The following is an 11,378-nucleotide window of genomic DNA, read 5'->3' on the forward strand; positions in this document are numbered from 1 at the left end:
GGGAAAGGCCGTCACCGGGCGCTCCCTCGGGCCGGGCAGCGTTCAGAGCCAGGGCCCGCGGGCAATAAAATCGTTACTTTTGGAAGGGGTTGTTGTCCGAGGAACGGTAAAAACGGTGCTGAAGAGGTTCAGGCAGCGTGTTGCGTAGGTTAAGGCGTTAAGGGAAGACACCCTTTCACTAGCATTGCTCCAACGAGCGTTCTTTCCATAAAAATTCAAAATACATTAAGAAATCCTTAGCCCTGAAGAGCATTATTGAAGCCAATAGCGAAAAACGAAGCACCACCACCTAACCGCCAACAGTAGCGTTGATAATCGCATGGCGAGAAGCCGCGGTTTCTGCCGCGGCGACCCGCGCCGTCGACGGCTCTCGCCGCGTTGCCAGCACGTTTCGTCCCCCTCCGCGCCGCTGCGTCTCCCAAGTCCGTCACCTTCGCCTCGGGACGGTCCCGTCCCTCTCCGATAAACAGCGTCGGCTGCACAGGCGGCCACCTCGCTGCTCGTTGTTTCCCCCACAAACTTTATCTGCTTGTTTACAGCACGGCTGGCACCCAGAGGGAGGTATCCCACCTGCCGGACCTCCGAGAGCCGGGCGTCTCGTCCTACCCCGCTTCTGCTGACTCGCAGCAGTTCGCACTCCCCAGGAGAAGCTTGTTTCCCTTCTAACGATATTTCTGTTAACATTGTCTTTTGAGGGACTTTGTCAAAGCTTTCTGGAAAAACCCCAAGTAAGTTACATCAACTTATTTTCCTTTACAGGCTAGTCTCCCTGGCTCGCAGGGCTTTTCGGGACACATGACTCTCTTTTTCCAGTGCCAGCAATCCTAGCAAAAAATAAAATTTAAGGAAAAGTAAAAAAGAGAGAACACCCACATCGGTTCCCATTTGGGAGGGAGGTTTTTCCCCTTACACAGAGGCAAAGCGTGGCCTCGCATCCACGAGGAAAGAGCCGTCTCTCCGTGGCCTGGCGCACCAGGGCAGTACCTGAGCGAGACGAGCAGGGCCGGGGGTCACGGCCAAGTTCAACCCAGGGCCTGGATCATCACACGAGTCCCACATCAAGCCAGGAAACCAACCCGAGCTGGAAACCTGGGCTCCTGCGGCTCCGGGACTGAAATAGGGCTCTAGGGAGCGTGGGAGGGGTGTGGGTGGTGGCCTCAGGTGGGGCTGCTGAGGGCCATTAGGGCTAATTACAACTAATTAGTCCCATCTGCCTGTGTGCATGTGTGGTGTGCGGCCCAGGAGCCAGTGCCCACAGGGCTCAGCTCCCCAGGCACCGGGCAAAAAAAAAAGGGATTTCAAATTCAGAATGAAAGCCTGGCTCCCGCTTTTCTTGCAGCCTGCGCAGGTGCAAAAATCCCTTTTAAACCAACAAAAACGTGTCGGCAGGAGCTTGTTTAAATATCCCTACCTGTGTTTGCATTCCAGGGAAAAATGTAGGCTTGTGAGAAGCTCCTGAATGGCTCTTCTTTTTTTTTCAAAGTATAACTAAATTTGGCAATAGCAGCCAAACAAATTCCCCGGCCCGCGCTCTCGGATATCACAAATATACTGGGATCTGGGGTATGGTGTGGAGAGCGTAGCAACGTACCTAGCAACCATAACAAATAAAAATGTCGTGCTTCGGCTCGTCGTTAAAGCCCGTAACGGGATTAATAAGTGTTTTGGCATGCGCGCTCGCGCTTTCGCTTCAGCGAGGATTCGAACCGCGATAGGACTCCGTGGGGTGGGAGGAGACGCGGCGGCGCGGAGGGACGTGCACCGGGCGTGGACTTCTCGAGGATGCTGGCTAGATAATAAAATTCAGATTTTAACCTACAGTTGAACATAACCTGAGGTTCTCTCGTGTGTTAAAAGAGATAATCCTCGTTCTTTCGCTTGCAGGGGTGTATCCCATCAGACCGACGGCGAGGAGAAGTGCGGGGATGCTCGGGACTTGGGATGCTCGGCAGGGAGAGGCCCACCGGGAATGCATTTTGGAAGGAGGACGAGGAGGAGAAGGAGAAAACTGGCACCTCGGCGGGCGCCGCGTAGCCTCCCTCCGAGGCCACCTCCACGCGAGGTCTTCAGCCTTTGCACCCTCGCCTCCCAGCCGTTCGGGGCAAGGAACTGTGGCTTTGGGGCTCGGGCAGGGCGGCCAGCCTCTCCCGGGGCACACGGAGCGCATCTGGGGTCAGTTGCGCCAGGGACCGCCCGCCTGCAGCCCGCAGAAGCGGAGCAGAGGCAAACTGGCTATTTTTTGAGCTCCAAAATATTATTATCCCAAAGAGAAGTTGTATTTACCAGGGCCAGAAGAGCCTCTCTCTGCACATTCCAGGCTCTGGAAGTCTGCAAGATGCCGGAGCGGGCGCTCTGGGAGGGGAAAAAAAAATCTCCTTTAGTCAGCTCAAAGCTGGCCAGAGGTTTGCAGCCCAGTCCAGACACCGGAGAGCCGACCTTAAACGTTTCTGGGGCTGAAAGGGAGATCCGCAGCCAGCTAACGCTGGGAGAGGCGGCTGAGCTTCCCGGCTCCGGTCCTGGCCCTTGAGGCGGGCAAGAAGCGGCTGGGAGGACAGGCATGGCTTCGCAAGCCCCGGCGGCGTGCCAGCCCAACCCGGAGAGGGGAAACCAGTTCACCCTGGCCTCGGGAATTAGGAAAATGTTGTCAGTTCAGGGTTGTGCTGCGAGGAAAGGCCTCCGGTGCAAAGCTCCAAATGCCTGTCTCCAGCCTCGTTAGCCAGTTAAAGCATCAGACGGAAACTATTCTGCCCCATTAGGAATTTATCTTCTTATGGACTCCTGTTTTTTGGCTCCCAGAGCCCGGCAAGGCGGCGGGGGGGAAAGTGCAGTGGGTGCAAGGATGATGAAACACATCATTCACCCCGTCGGAGGTACCGCGGCTAGGAACGGGTGGCGGAGATGGCAGAGGTAGCGCACCGGGAGCTGCTCCTCGCACGTCCCCGGCCTCCTCTTCTGCACCTCATGGAGGAGCACATCCCCATGCGCAGGGATTTCTTTATCAGCCCTAAACCGCTGTAACGGCGCGTTGCGGAAGCACGTCCAGCCACGCTGGGCAACCGCGGCCGGGCAGACTCTGCTCCGGCAAACCACAGGCTGCCTGCTCTGTAGCCGTCCTTCTCATAACGTTGTTTTCTTTCCTCCAAGCTGTCCGTCCATCCTCAGCTTTTCCTAAAAAAATAAATAAAATAAAATATTCCTTCTCATTTCAGCTCAGCTCCTTTCCTGTTAGGGCTTTTGTCTTCCAGCAGCGATGTTCGGTGGCGTACGAGGACACGGCCAGCCGCCTCGGCAGCGCTGCTCTCTTATCTAAGGCGCTAATTTAAAACACACGCCGGGACGCGTTCACGGGGATAACTGCTCCCTTTCCTGGATGAAAGGCAACTTGGCCGGGGTCCGGGTAGCTCTGAGGAAAACCTCGTCGCCTGCTGCTCAGGAGCATCCTGGATGTCCAGTGGTGTGTCCTGCCCGTTCCCTGTCCCTCCTCTGACGATGCCCGGCATCGTCCTCCGATCCCAGCCCCGTCTGCGCACCGAGCTGGCGCGTGCAGGATTTCCCCCGCAGCGCCCCGGCGGGGGAAGGTGAGGGTTTCCCATCCTTTGCCATCCATATCGCAACCCCGTTTCTCTTGCAGCACAACCTCCTGCGGGGCTGTTCCCAGCCAGGTCCCCAAAGGCTTCTCCTTCCCCGTGCCGAGGCCAGCTGCACGGTGACACCCCCCACACCGCCCCAGGCTTAAGGGGGTGTCCTCAGCAGGACAGGGGGCTCCTCCTGCCTCGGGAGAGGTGAGGACACCGCAGCCCCCTCCGAGGGAGGCAGCACTGAGCCGCCCCACCAGCCGCTCCGTTCTCCTCTCCTGACGGTCCTCCTGGGCTTTGTCCTCCGGCAGCTGGGGGTCCTTCCCTGCGGATCTCCCGCACCCCCATCTAAAGGTGGGCAACCCCCAGCTCTGCTGCTCCGCAGGGACCCGTGCTCCCGCTGGAGCCGGGCCACCCCTCTCCACCACCACCCGCTTTTGAAAGCAGCTACGCTTTCAGAAAAGCTTTTTTTTTTTTTTTTTTTTTCTTTTTTAAGGACTCGGGTGGAGGAGCGAGCCTGTTAGGTTTTAATTTCCCTCCCCCAGCACAACCCTGGGATGCATTTCCCTGCCCGGCTCCGCCGTCCAGCCAGAGCGCCCGCCAACCCAAACATCCTCCATCCGCCGTGCCGGGCTCCGGCAGCCCCGTGCCGACAGCGGCGAGGACCAGGCACTGAATGTCCCTCCTTGTTCTGCGGGGAGAGTCCTGCCCCCCTTCCGAGCTCCCACTGACAAGCCGTACCCCCAAAAAGGGGGATCGAGCCGCCGGGAGCTCGATCCCCCAAAGGATGCAGCACAGATCAGGCTCGTCGGGAAGTCTCTTCCCCTGGGGCAAGGAGTGGGGAGGATTTTAGCGGGTGCAGCTCGGCGCGCACACCGTGCCCCCTGAGGGGACTCTGTCCCGCTGCCCCTTTTTTGGGGGGCAGCAGCAGGCTCCTCTTCCTTGAGGCCTCCGGAGGATGCTCGGGGGGAAGGATGCTCAGGGATGAGCCGCCCTGCCACCGGCCAGCCCCTTCCAAGCAACATGAGGCAGAAAAATAAAAATAAGGGAGGCAGGTTCTTGCCCCACGGACCCTGAGCCCCACCGGCTGGCTCCGGGTGAGCATTGCCCCCCGGCCGCACACGCGTCGGGGACTTTGCTCTGCACCTGCTCAGAGGCTATATCATCGTTTAATGGTACTAAAACCAGCATAATGAAGAAACATGCATAACGTCGAGGTTTTGTGGTTAACATGCACAAGCACTGCACCGAGGAACAGGTACCGAGGGGGAAGAAAGGACCGGGGAGGTGTCCGCCCCGCCCCGGCATGTGTTACAGCCAAACCCCAGCTACTCCTGGAGCTGCTTACACACAGCGGGGGGGAGGCTGCGGCTGGTCGAAAAATGAAATATTCACACCTCGAGCTCCCTCGACACGAGCACCGAGCGCAGCCGAAGCCCTCCCCGAGGTCACGGCGCGGGGGGACGCACGCACGCAACCCCGTTCAGGAGGCTTTAGGAGCTGCAGAGCCCTGGGACTCCTCCTGCGCCCAGCAGCAACATCCCGCCTGCCACGGAGAGCACAGAGAGCCAGCCAGGTCTTGTCGGGATGGATGTTCAGGGATTTTTGCAGTCCCAGTCAATCCCAGGGGATTGAGATACGGGACCAGCCCCCTCCCCGCAGGCTGCTGTGGGTTTTCTCAGCATCCCAAGAGGAGCGGAGGCACGTTTTTACGGGGCTGGGGTCAGCGCAAGCAAGCCTGTGCCAGCGGGGAGGAGAGCGGTAGCTGCTATGAGCCTCCCTCCTCCTGCATGCACCAGCTTAACTTCTTTCCTAAAGAAAAAAAAAAAGGAATGAAAAAGGAAATAAGGGCCGTGGTTTCTACCTGCTGTTTTCTGCGCTGTTGTAGGCGCCGAGGCTGTGGGACATCGTCCTTCTGGAGCCTCGGGTGGGGACGATGCTCTGCTCCCGCGCCCCGGCGAGCAGGGAACCCCTGAACCTGATTTCTTTTCCACCTCATTTGCTTTTTTTCCCCCCCACATAGGTGGGTGTAAAAGCCGCCTGGGCAGAATAACGTTAACGCAGAGGGGAGGATGGTTGGCTGCAGAGGGGCTGCGGCGTGGGATGTCACCTGGAGCTCCCATTACACGCCTGCCTCCAGGGCTAGCGCTTTTGGGTGGAGGATGCCGAGCAGGGCCCATCGCCGTCAGGGAAGCCGCCCCGGCTGCCGCCTCCCCTAAAACTCATACGCGGAGACGAAGACGGTGATTTTGGACACGTGCTTGGCCTGGAAGACACGGTCCAGGTACTCGGACATGTCCACGTCCACCTGGATGGTCTGGGGACCCTTGAGGCTCTGCACCAGGATGAGCTCCCCGGTCTGCCGGTCCGAGCGCTGCATCACGAAGTGGCCGCGGTTGTTGCCGCCCACGATGCCGAAGCGCAGGCTGTCGGGTCCCGGCCGGCCGGGCGCCGCCGCCGTGGCCATGCGGAAGAGCGGGGTGGGTGTCAGCAGGTTGGATGGCAGGGGAAGGTAGTGGAAGGAGATGGTTTTGGGTGCTTGGTGGCATGACCGGCTCTCCATCGGGCAGGGGTTGCGCTCGCACTGGCTGCAAAGGCAAAAGCGGGGTGAGGTTTTCAGGGAACCCCAGGGATGCGGAGTCCGCGTCCCCCACCGCAGTGGCATTGGATCCACATGGATGCTATGCACGTTTTGGGACCCAGCACCCCACAAAATGGAGCAGGGACGGGTTTTGCATCCCACCGCACTTACAAGGGTGACGTTTTGACGTAGGTGACGTTGCCGGCGGGCTGGGGGCACTGGGGGCTGACGCACTGGAAGCCGCCCCCCGTGTTGATGCAGGTGGTCCCCCCCGTGCAGTTATCCTGGGACAGGGCGCACTCGTCGATGTCTGCAAAACAGGGGAAGCCAGCAGGTCAAGCTCGAACCAACCCCATTGAGGGGCTCCTTTTGGTGGAAAACAGGCAAAAGCACCTTGAAACGGTGATCAAAACAGTGTGGGAGTAAGGCTGAAAACACCTAAATCGCCTAAAATCCCATTCTGCGCCTGCTCTCCTCTCCCCGAGCTCTGCCCTGGGCCACCAAGGGTTAACGGCAGCACTCTCACAGCAGGAGGGCAGCTTATTTTCCTAACTTTCCCAAGTTGTTTGAAAACACCATCTCTTTTTATTTACTAAACACCTATGTAACCACTAAGACACCTGGCAATGAAATCTGGAGCTTTGACTGCAGATATTTGCTGGGAGCATTACCAAGATGCTGTGGAAACACGCAGAAATTCAGGAGAAAGGGAGAGCTTTTTCACCACGAGCTGCATTCATCAACACTTTATAACACAAAAAATGCCCTGTTTTTCAGGAGGAGACTTTCATAGGGGCAGTTCTGGCCACCCACCATCCCTACCCGCTGCCGCTTTGCTGTGCTCTCAACCCACACCCCAGCTCCCCTCTTTCAGGAGGAGAAGCTGCCGGCCTCCAAGCTGACCCCTCGCCGTCTAATTCTTGCTTTTTAACGCTCTTTGTGTTCCTTCTCGGGGACACCCCGCTCGCAGGGGACAGCCCACCACCGCAGCGGGGCTCCCCCAGCCCCAAAGCATCGCACGTGTCTGCCAGCGCCTCGACCTCCATCATTTTCCTCCCCTCCGCACCCAGCCTGGGAACCACCTCTCTGTGCAAACCCGCACACGGAGATGCTTGCAAACAGGGAGAAAAAAGGGAAAAAAATGAAAAAGCAGACATGCAACTTGGGAAAAGTGGTAAATCCACAGGTTTCCAGCCCCTCCTCACCTTCGCAGCTCTTGCCGTCACCCAGGAGGATGTACCCGGCGGGGCAGGCGCAGCGGTAGGAGCCGGGGAGGTTGACGCAGGCGTGGGCGCAGAGCCGGGGACCCCCCTCCCGCTTGTACACCTCGCACTCGTTGAGGTCTGCGGAGGGATGAGGGGAGCGGGTGCACGGCCGAGACCCCGCAGCCCACCCCACCGCGTCCCCCTTGCCGCGGCTCACCCTGGCAGAGGCCGTTGGCGGCCGTGCCGCTCATATGGAAGCCGGGCTCGCAGCTGCAGTGCTGGGTCCGGTCGATTTGGGCGCAGCGGGGCTGGCGGCTGAACGCCGGGTCGTCTGTCACGCTCCAGGCGGGGGGAGCTGGGGGGGACACCGCGGGATGGGGGTTGAAATGAGGCGGGGGGCTGAAATATGCCTGGAGGGTGCGGGGTCACCCACCCCGGCAGGGGGTCACCCACCCGTCTGCGCCTGGTACTGGCAGGCGGCCCCGGTCCACTGCTGGGGGCAGAGGCACTTGTACTGGTTCAGCCCCTCCAGGCACGTCCCGCCGTTCTGGCAGGGGCTGCTCGAGCACTCGCTGATCTCTGCAAAAAAAGCGCCACATTTAATTTAATTTTATTTTGGGAAGCGAGCCACGGGAACGCCGCACGCACCGGGCCGCTTTGGTAACCCGCAGCGTATCATAACTGTTTATTTTGCCGGACTCCAACACCGGCTGTTTGCGATGCTGCGGGGCTGCAAAGGTTTGCTACGATGCAGGGAGCCATTGTAGCACTGCTGCCTTTTCCCCTCACCTCTGCTGCTGAGCTGCAGGTGAGGCTCCAGCTGTAATTTCCACTTTTCCTTGAGGATGAGAAACCCCAAATCACCGGCCGCAGGAGCTGCAGCATCCATGGGATGGTGGCTAGCGGGGACACAGGGGCAGCTGCGATACCTCCCCGTTTGGTGAACCCCAATAATCCATCCCCCATGTTTAAATAAACCCAAATCGCATCCCACTCTTGCAAACGATGTCCGCAGGCAGACACGGGCACGCAGCAGCCCTACGGCCGCGGCCGCCTGCCCGGCAGCCCTGCGGCAGGCAGCCCGGAGCGGTACCTGCGCAGCGGGGCTCCTGCCCGGTCCAGCTGCCGTTGGCCTGGCACGTCCGCGTGCTGGAGCCCAGGAGCTGGAAGCCCGGGTCGCAGGTGAAGTGAACCTCGTGGTCCACCAAATATTTGCTGCCAAACTTCCTCCCGTCCGCGGGAGCTTGCAGGGCAGGGCAGGAGGCTGCAAGAGCAGAGGGGGTCAGTACTCAGGCGGGTGCTTTGGGGGAGCACGGACTTATCTTTCCTGTCCCCAACTCTACCACGCTTCACCCAGTTCCTCCAAGACCTCCTCCTTAACTGTTATTTTCCCCGAATATTGGCCTGCTGAGGTTAACAGGTTACCTCCAGCCCCACAGTGGGGCTGAGCATCACTGGCAAGGGCTTTGGTGGCATTTTTGCCACCGCTTTCATGCTCCCAGCGCAGGACTGTGGCTCTTTGGCTGGAGACGCAGTTTTCCAGCCCGCTCGCCCCCACTGCTTTGCCATTAGCTCTCTGCTTTGCAGCTAAGGGCTTTTGAGCCTCCTCACATCTTACCAGGCTGGAGAAGTGCTCAAATTCATGCTCACGAATTGCCAATGCGGGAAGAGGTTTCTCCGTCCGTGGAGATGCCCAAACCTCCACCCATCACAGCCCCGAGCATCCTGACCTGCCCACCCCAGCATCCTCTGAGGCCATCGGTCCATGGGTTGGACGTGATGATCTTAAAGGTCTTTTCCAACCTAAACGATTCTATGGTTCTGCAAAAGCAACGGGTGGGACCCAGGGAGGACTCACCGGCCGGCGGCTCGGGGGTGGCTTTGGCCAGGGAGGCGTGCAGGGTGCTCAGCCGGCTCTTCATCACGCGGAGGCCCTCGGCGAAGCGGGTCTCCTGCCCCTTCAGCAGCTGCTGCATCTGCCGGATGGCGGCCAGGAGCTGCTGCCTGCTGAGGCAGCTCTGCGGGGACGCGGCGGCCGCTCAGCACGGGGACATCGCTCCGGCCCCCACGCTGCTGCACCACCCGGGACCCAACCTGCGGCAGGCAGCCTGCCCCGGCCGCAGCGGGATGCTCGTGCAGGAGCTCTGCAGCATCAAAGGTCCCCCGAGAGATCCAATTTTATATTTTTTTCCCCCATTTACCCAGATGCAGGAGTTTTTCTGGCCTGTGCAAGAAGTCCTTAGCTCAGGCATGCTCTACATGGAAATGGGTAACGCAGCGCTACAAGCAGGGCTGTAATCACTTTGTTAGCCCTGGGAGAGATGCCATAACTCATGTTTCATCCTGCTGGAGCTAGAGCCCTGTCCCACTTCCACATTACAAAATAAGAGGAAAACAGCTGTCTTGTGAGTTCTGCTGGGGCCAGGAACGCTGGTGGGACTCCTGCCTGCAAAGCGATCGCTACCACGGGACTGAGTCATGCAGGAGACGGGCATCGTTATTATAGGTTTCCTGCGGAATTGACTTAAAACCCAAGAAAAAGAGCAAGAGCTGAGCAAAGCCGAGCCAGTTTTAGAGCTCAGAGGTCCGCCGAGCGCACGGGGGAGAGAGCACACAGGGTCTGGTCTGGGTGGCTCGAGGCTGGGGGCAAACGAGCTCTGGGCAAGCGAGCAGAGGTGCTGGGCACCGGCCCACCTGGCCCAAGGGGTGAAGTGATTCGCCTTTCCCAATAGCTACTGAGGGTTTACGAAGAAGAAAGAAAAGCCAGCCCGAGCGGCGTGCTGGCCTCGGCGTCCCTTGGCGCAGTTTTGGGGGGTCACGGGCTGCCGGTGGGGATGGGCCGGGCTGTGCCCGCAGCCCCGGGGTGCCCCGCGCTGAGAGGGAGGGAGGCAAAAGCAAATAGATGCCTGGCATGTAGCTCGCTTTAATAAACAGCTCTTTGTTAGGGCTGGTTTTAACTTCAAGAGCCAGCGTGAGCTCCCCGCGGGATGCTGAACCGTAGCAAACCCCGGCGGCTCTCCCCTAAAACCGGGAGGATTCTTCGCCCCCGCTGCACTCGGTGGTGACTTTCGGTGTGGAATAAGAAGGAAGAAAAGACCCCAAAAGAGACGGGGCCCGGCTCCAGCCCTGTTTCAGCTCTCCCCGGGGCTTTGCCCACCTGTTTGGGCTCCACCGGCCGGAGCGTACGGGCGGGCGGACCCACCGCGCACCGGCGCTGGGAGCGGGGGAGGAGGAGAGGGGACCTCCCCCCCCAAGCCCCTCCGAGGGGGGTCCCCGGACCCCCCCCCCCCCGGTCCCCCCCGCTCACCTGGGGCGCCGGCGCGGCCGGCAGCAGCAGCAGCAGCAGCGGCGGCAGCAGCAGGAGCGGGAGGCGGCCCCGAGCCCCCGGCATGGTCCGGCGGCCGCCGCGGCTCTCGTCCGCCGAGGAAGGGCTCTGCCGGGCGCCGGCGGCCGCCTCTCCCCGCCCCGGCTGCGGGCGAGCTCTCCCTCCCGCGCCGCCCCCGCCCCACGCGTGGCCACGCTCCCCCGTGGAGCGGGACACGGCGCTTCCCCGCCCCGGGGAGCCGCGGCTCCCCCCAGCCCCGGGGCCGGCCCTCGCCCGGGGATGCTGCGGGCACCTCGCCCCCCGGGCCGCCCGGGTCCGCGCCCCGCACGGAGCCCGCACGGAGCCCGCAGGGCCGGCGCTCAGCGCCCCCCGCCGCGCCTCGGGCTGCGTTTTTGGCAGAAAACCTCTTTCTGCCGCTGCCGGGGCGAGGCAGCGCCGTGCAGGAGCCCACCGCCGGCCCCCAGCTCCGGCCGGGCCGGGACCTCCCTCCCCAGCCCGCACCCCTCCACCAGCCCCGGCACCCCTGCCCCAGCCCGGCACCCCTCCCTTATCCCCTGCACCCCTTCCCCTGCCCGGCACCTCTCCCTTATCCCCTGCACCCCTTCCCCAACCCATGCACGCCTTCCCCAGCCCCTGCACCCCCTTCCCCAGCCCGGCACCCCTTCCCCGGCCCCTGCACCCCTTCCTAGCTC

General features: G+C 61.0%; 1 protein-coding gene across 1 annotated transcript; it reads right to left on the reverse strand.

The window, feature by feature from the left end:
- Positions 1 to 4,738: 4,738 nt before the first annotated feature.
- On the reverse strand, positions 4,739 to 10,863 carry FBLN7 (fibulin 7). The gene is made up of 8 exons (XM_087775716.1): positions 10,669 to 10,863; positions 9,220 to 9,379; positions 8,455 to 8,625; positions 7,815 to 7,940; positions 7,579 to 7,716; positions 7,362 to 7,499; positions 6,328 to 6,466; positions 4,739 to 6,163 (listed from the first exon to the last, which is right to left on the reverse strand). The coding sequence occupies exons 1-8, from the start codon at positions 10,750 to 10,752 to the stop codon at positions 5,791 to 5,793; spliced, it is 1,329 nt and encodes a 442-aa protein (XP_087631842.1). The 5' UTR covers positions 10,753 to 10,863; the 3' UTR covers positions 4,739 to 5,790.
- Between the last annotated feature and the right edge of the window lie 515 nt (positions 10,864 to 11,378).

Source organism: Nipponia nippon, unplaced genomic scaffold (assembly GCF_047370975.1).
Source record: "Nipponia nippon isolate SJK-2023a ecotype South Korea unplaced genomic scaffold, ASM4737097v1 scaffold_4, whole genome shotgun sequence".
Lineage (NCBI taxonomy): Eukaryota > Metazoa > Chordata > Aves > Pelecaniformes > Threskiornithidae > Nipponia > Nipponia nippon.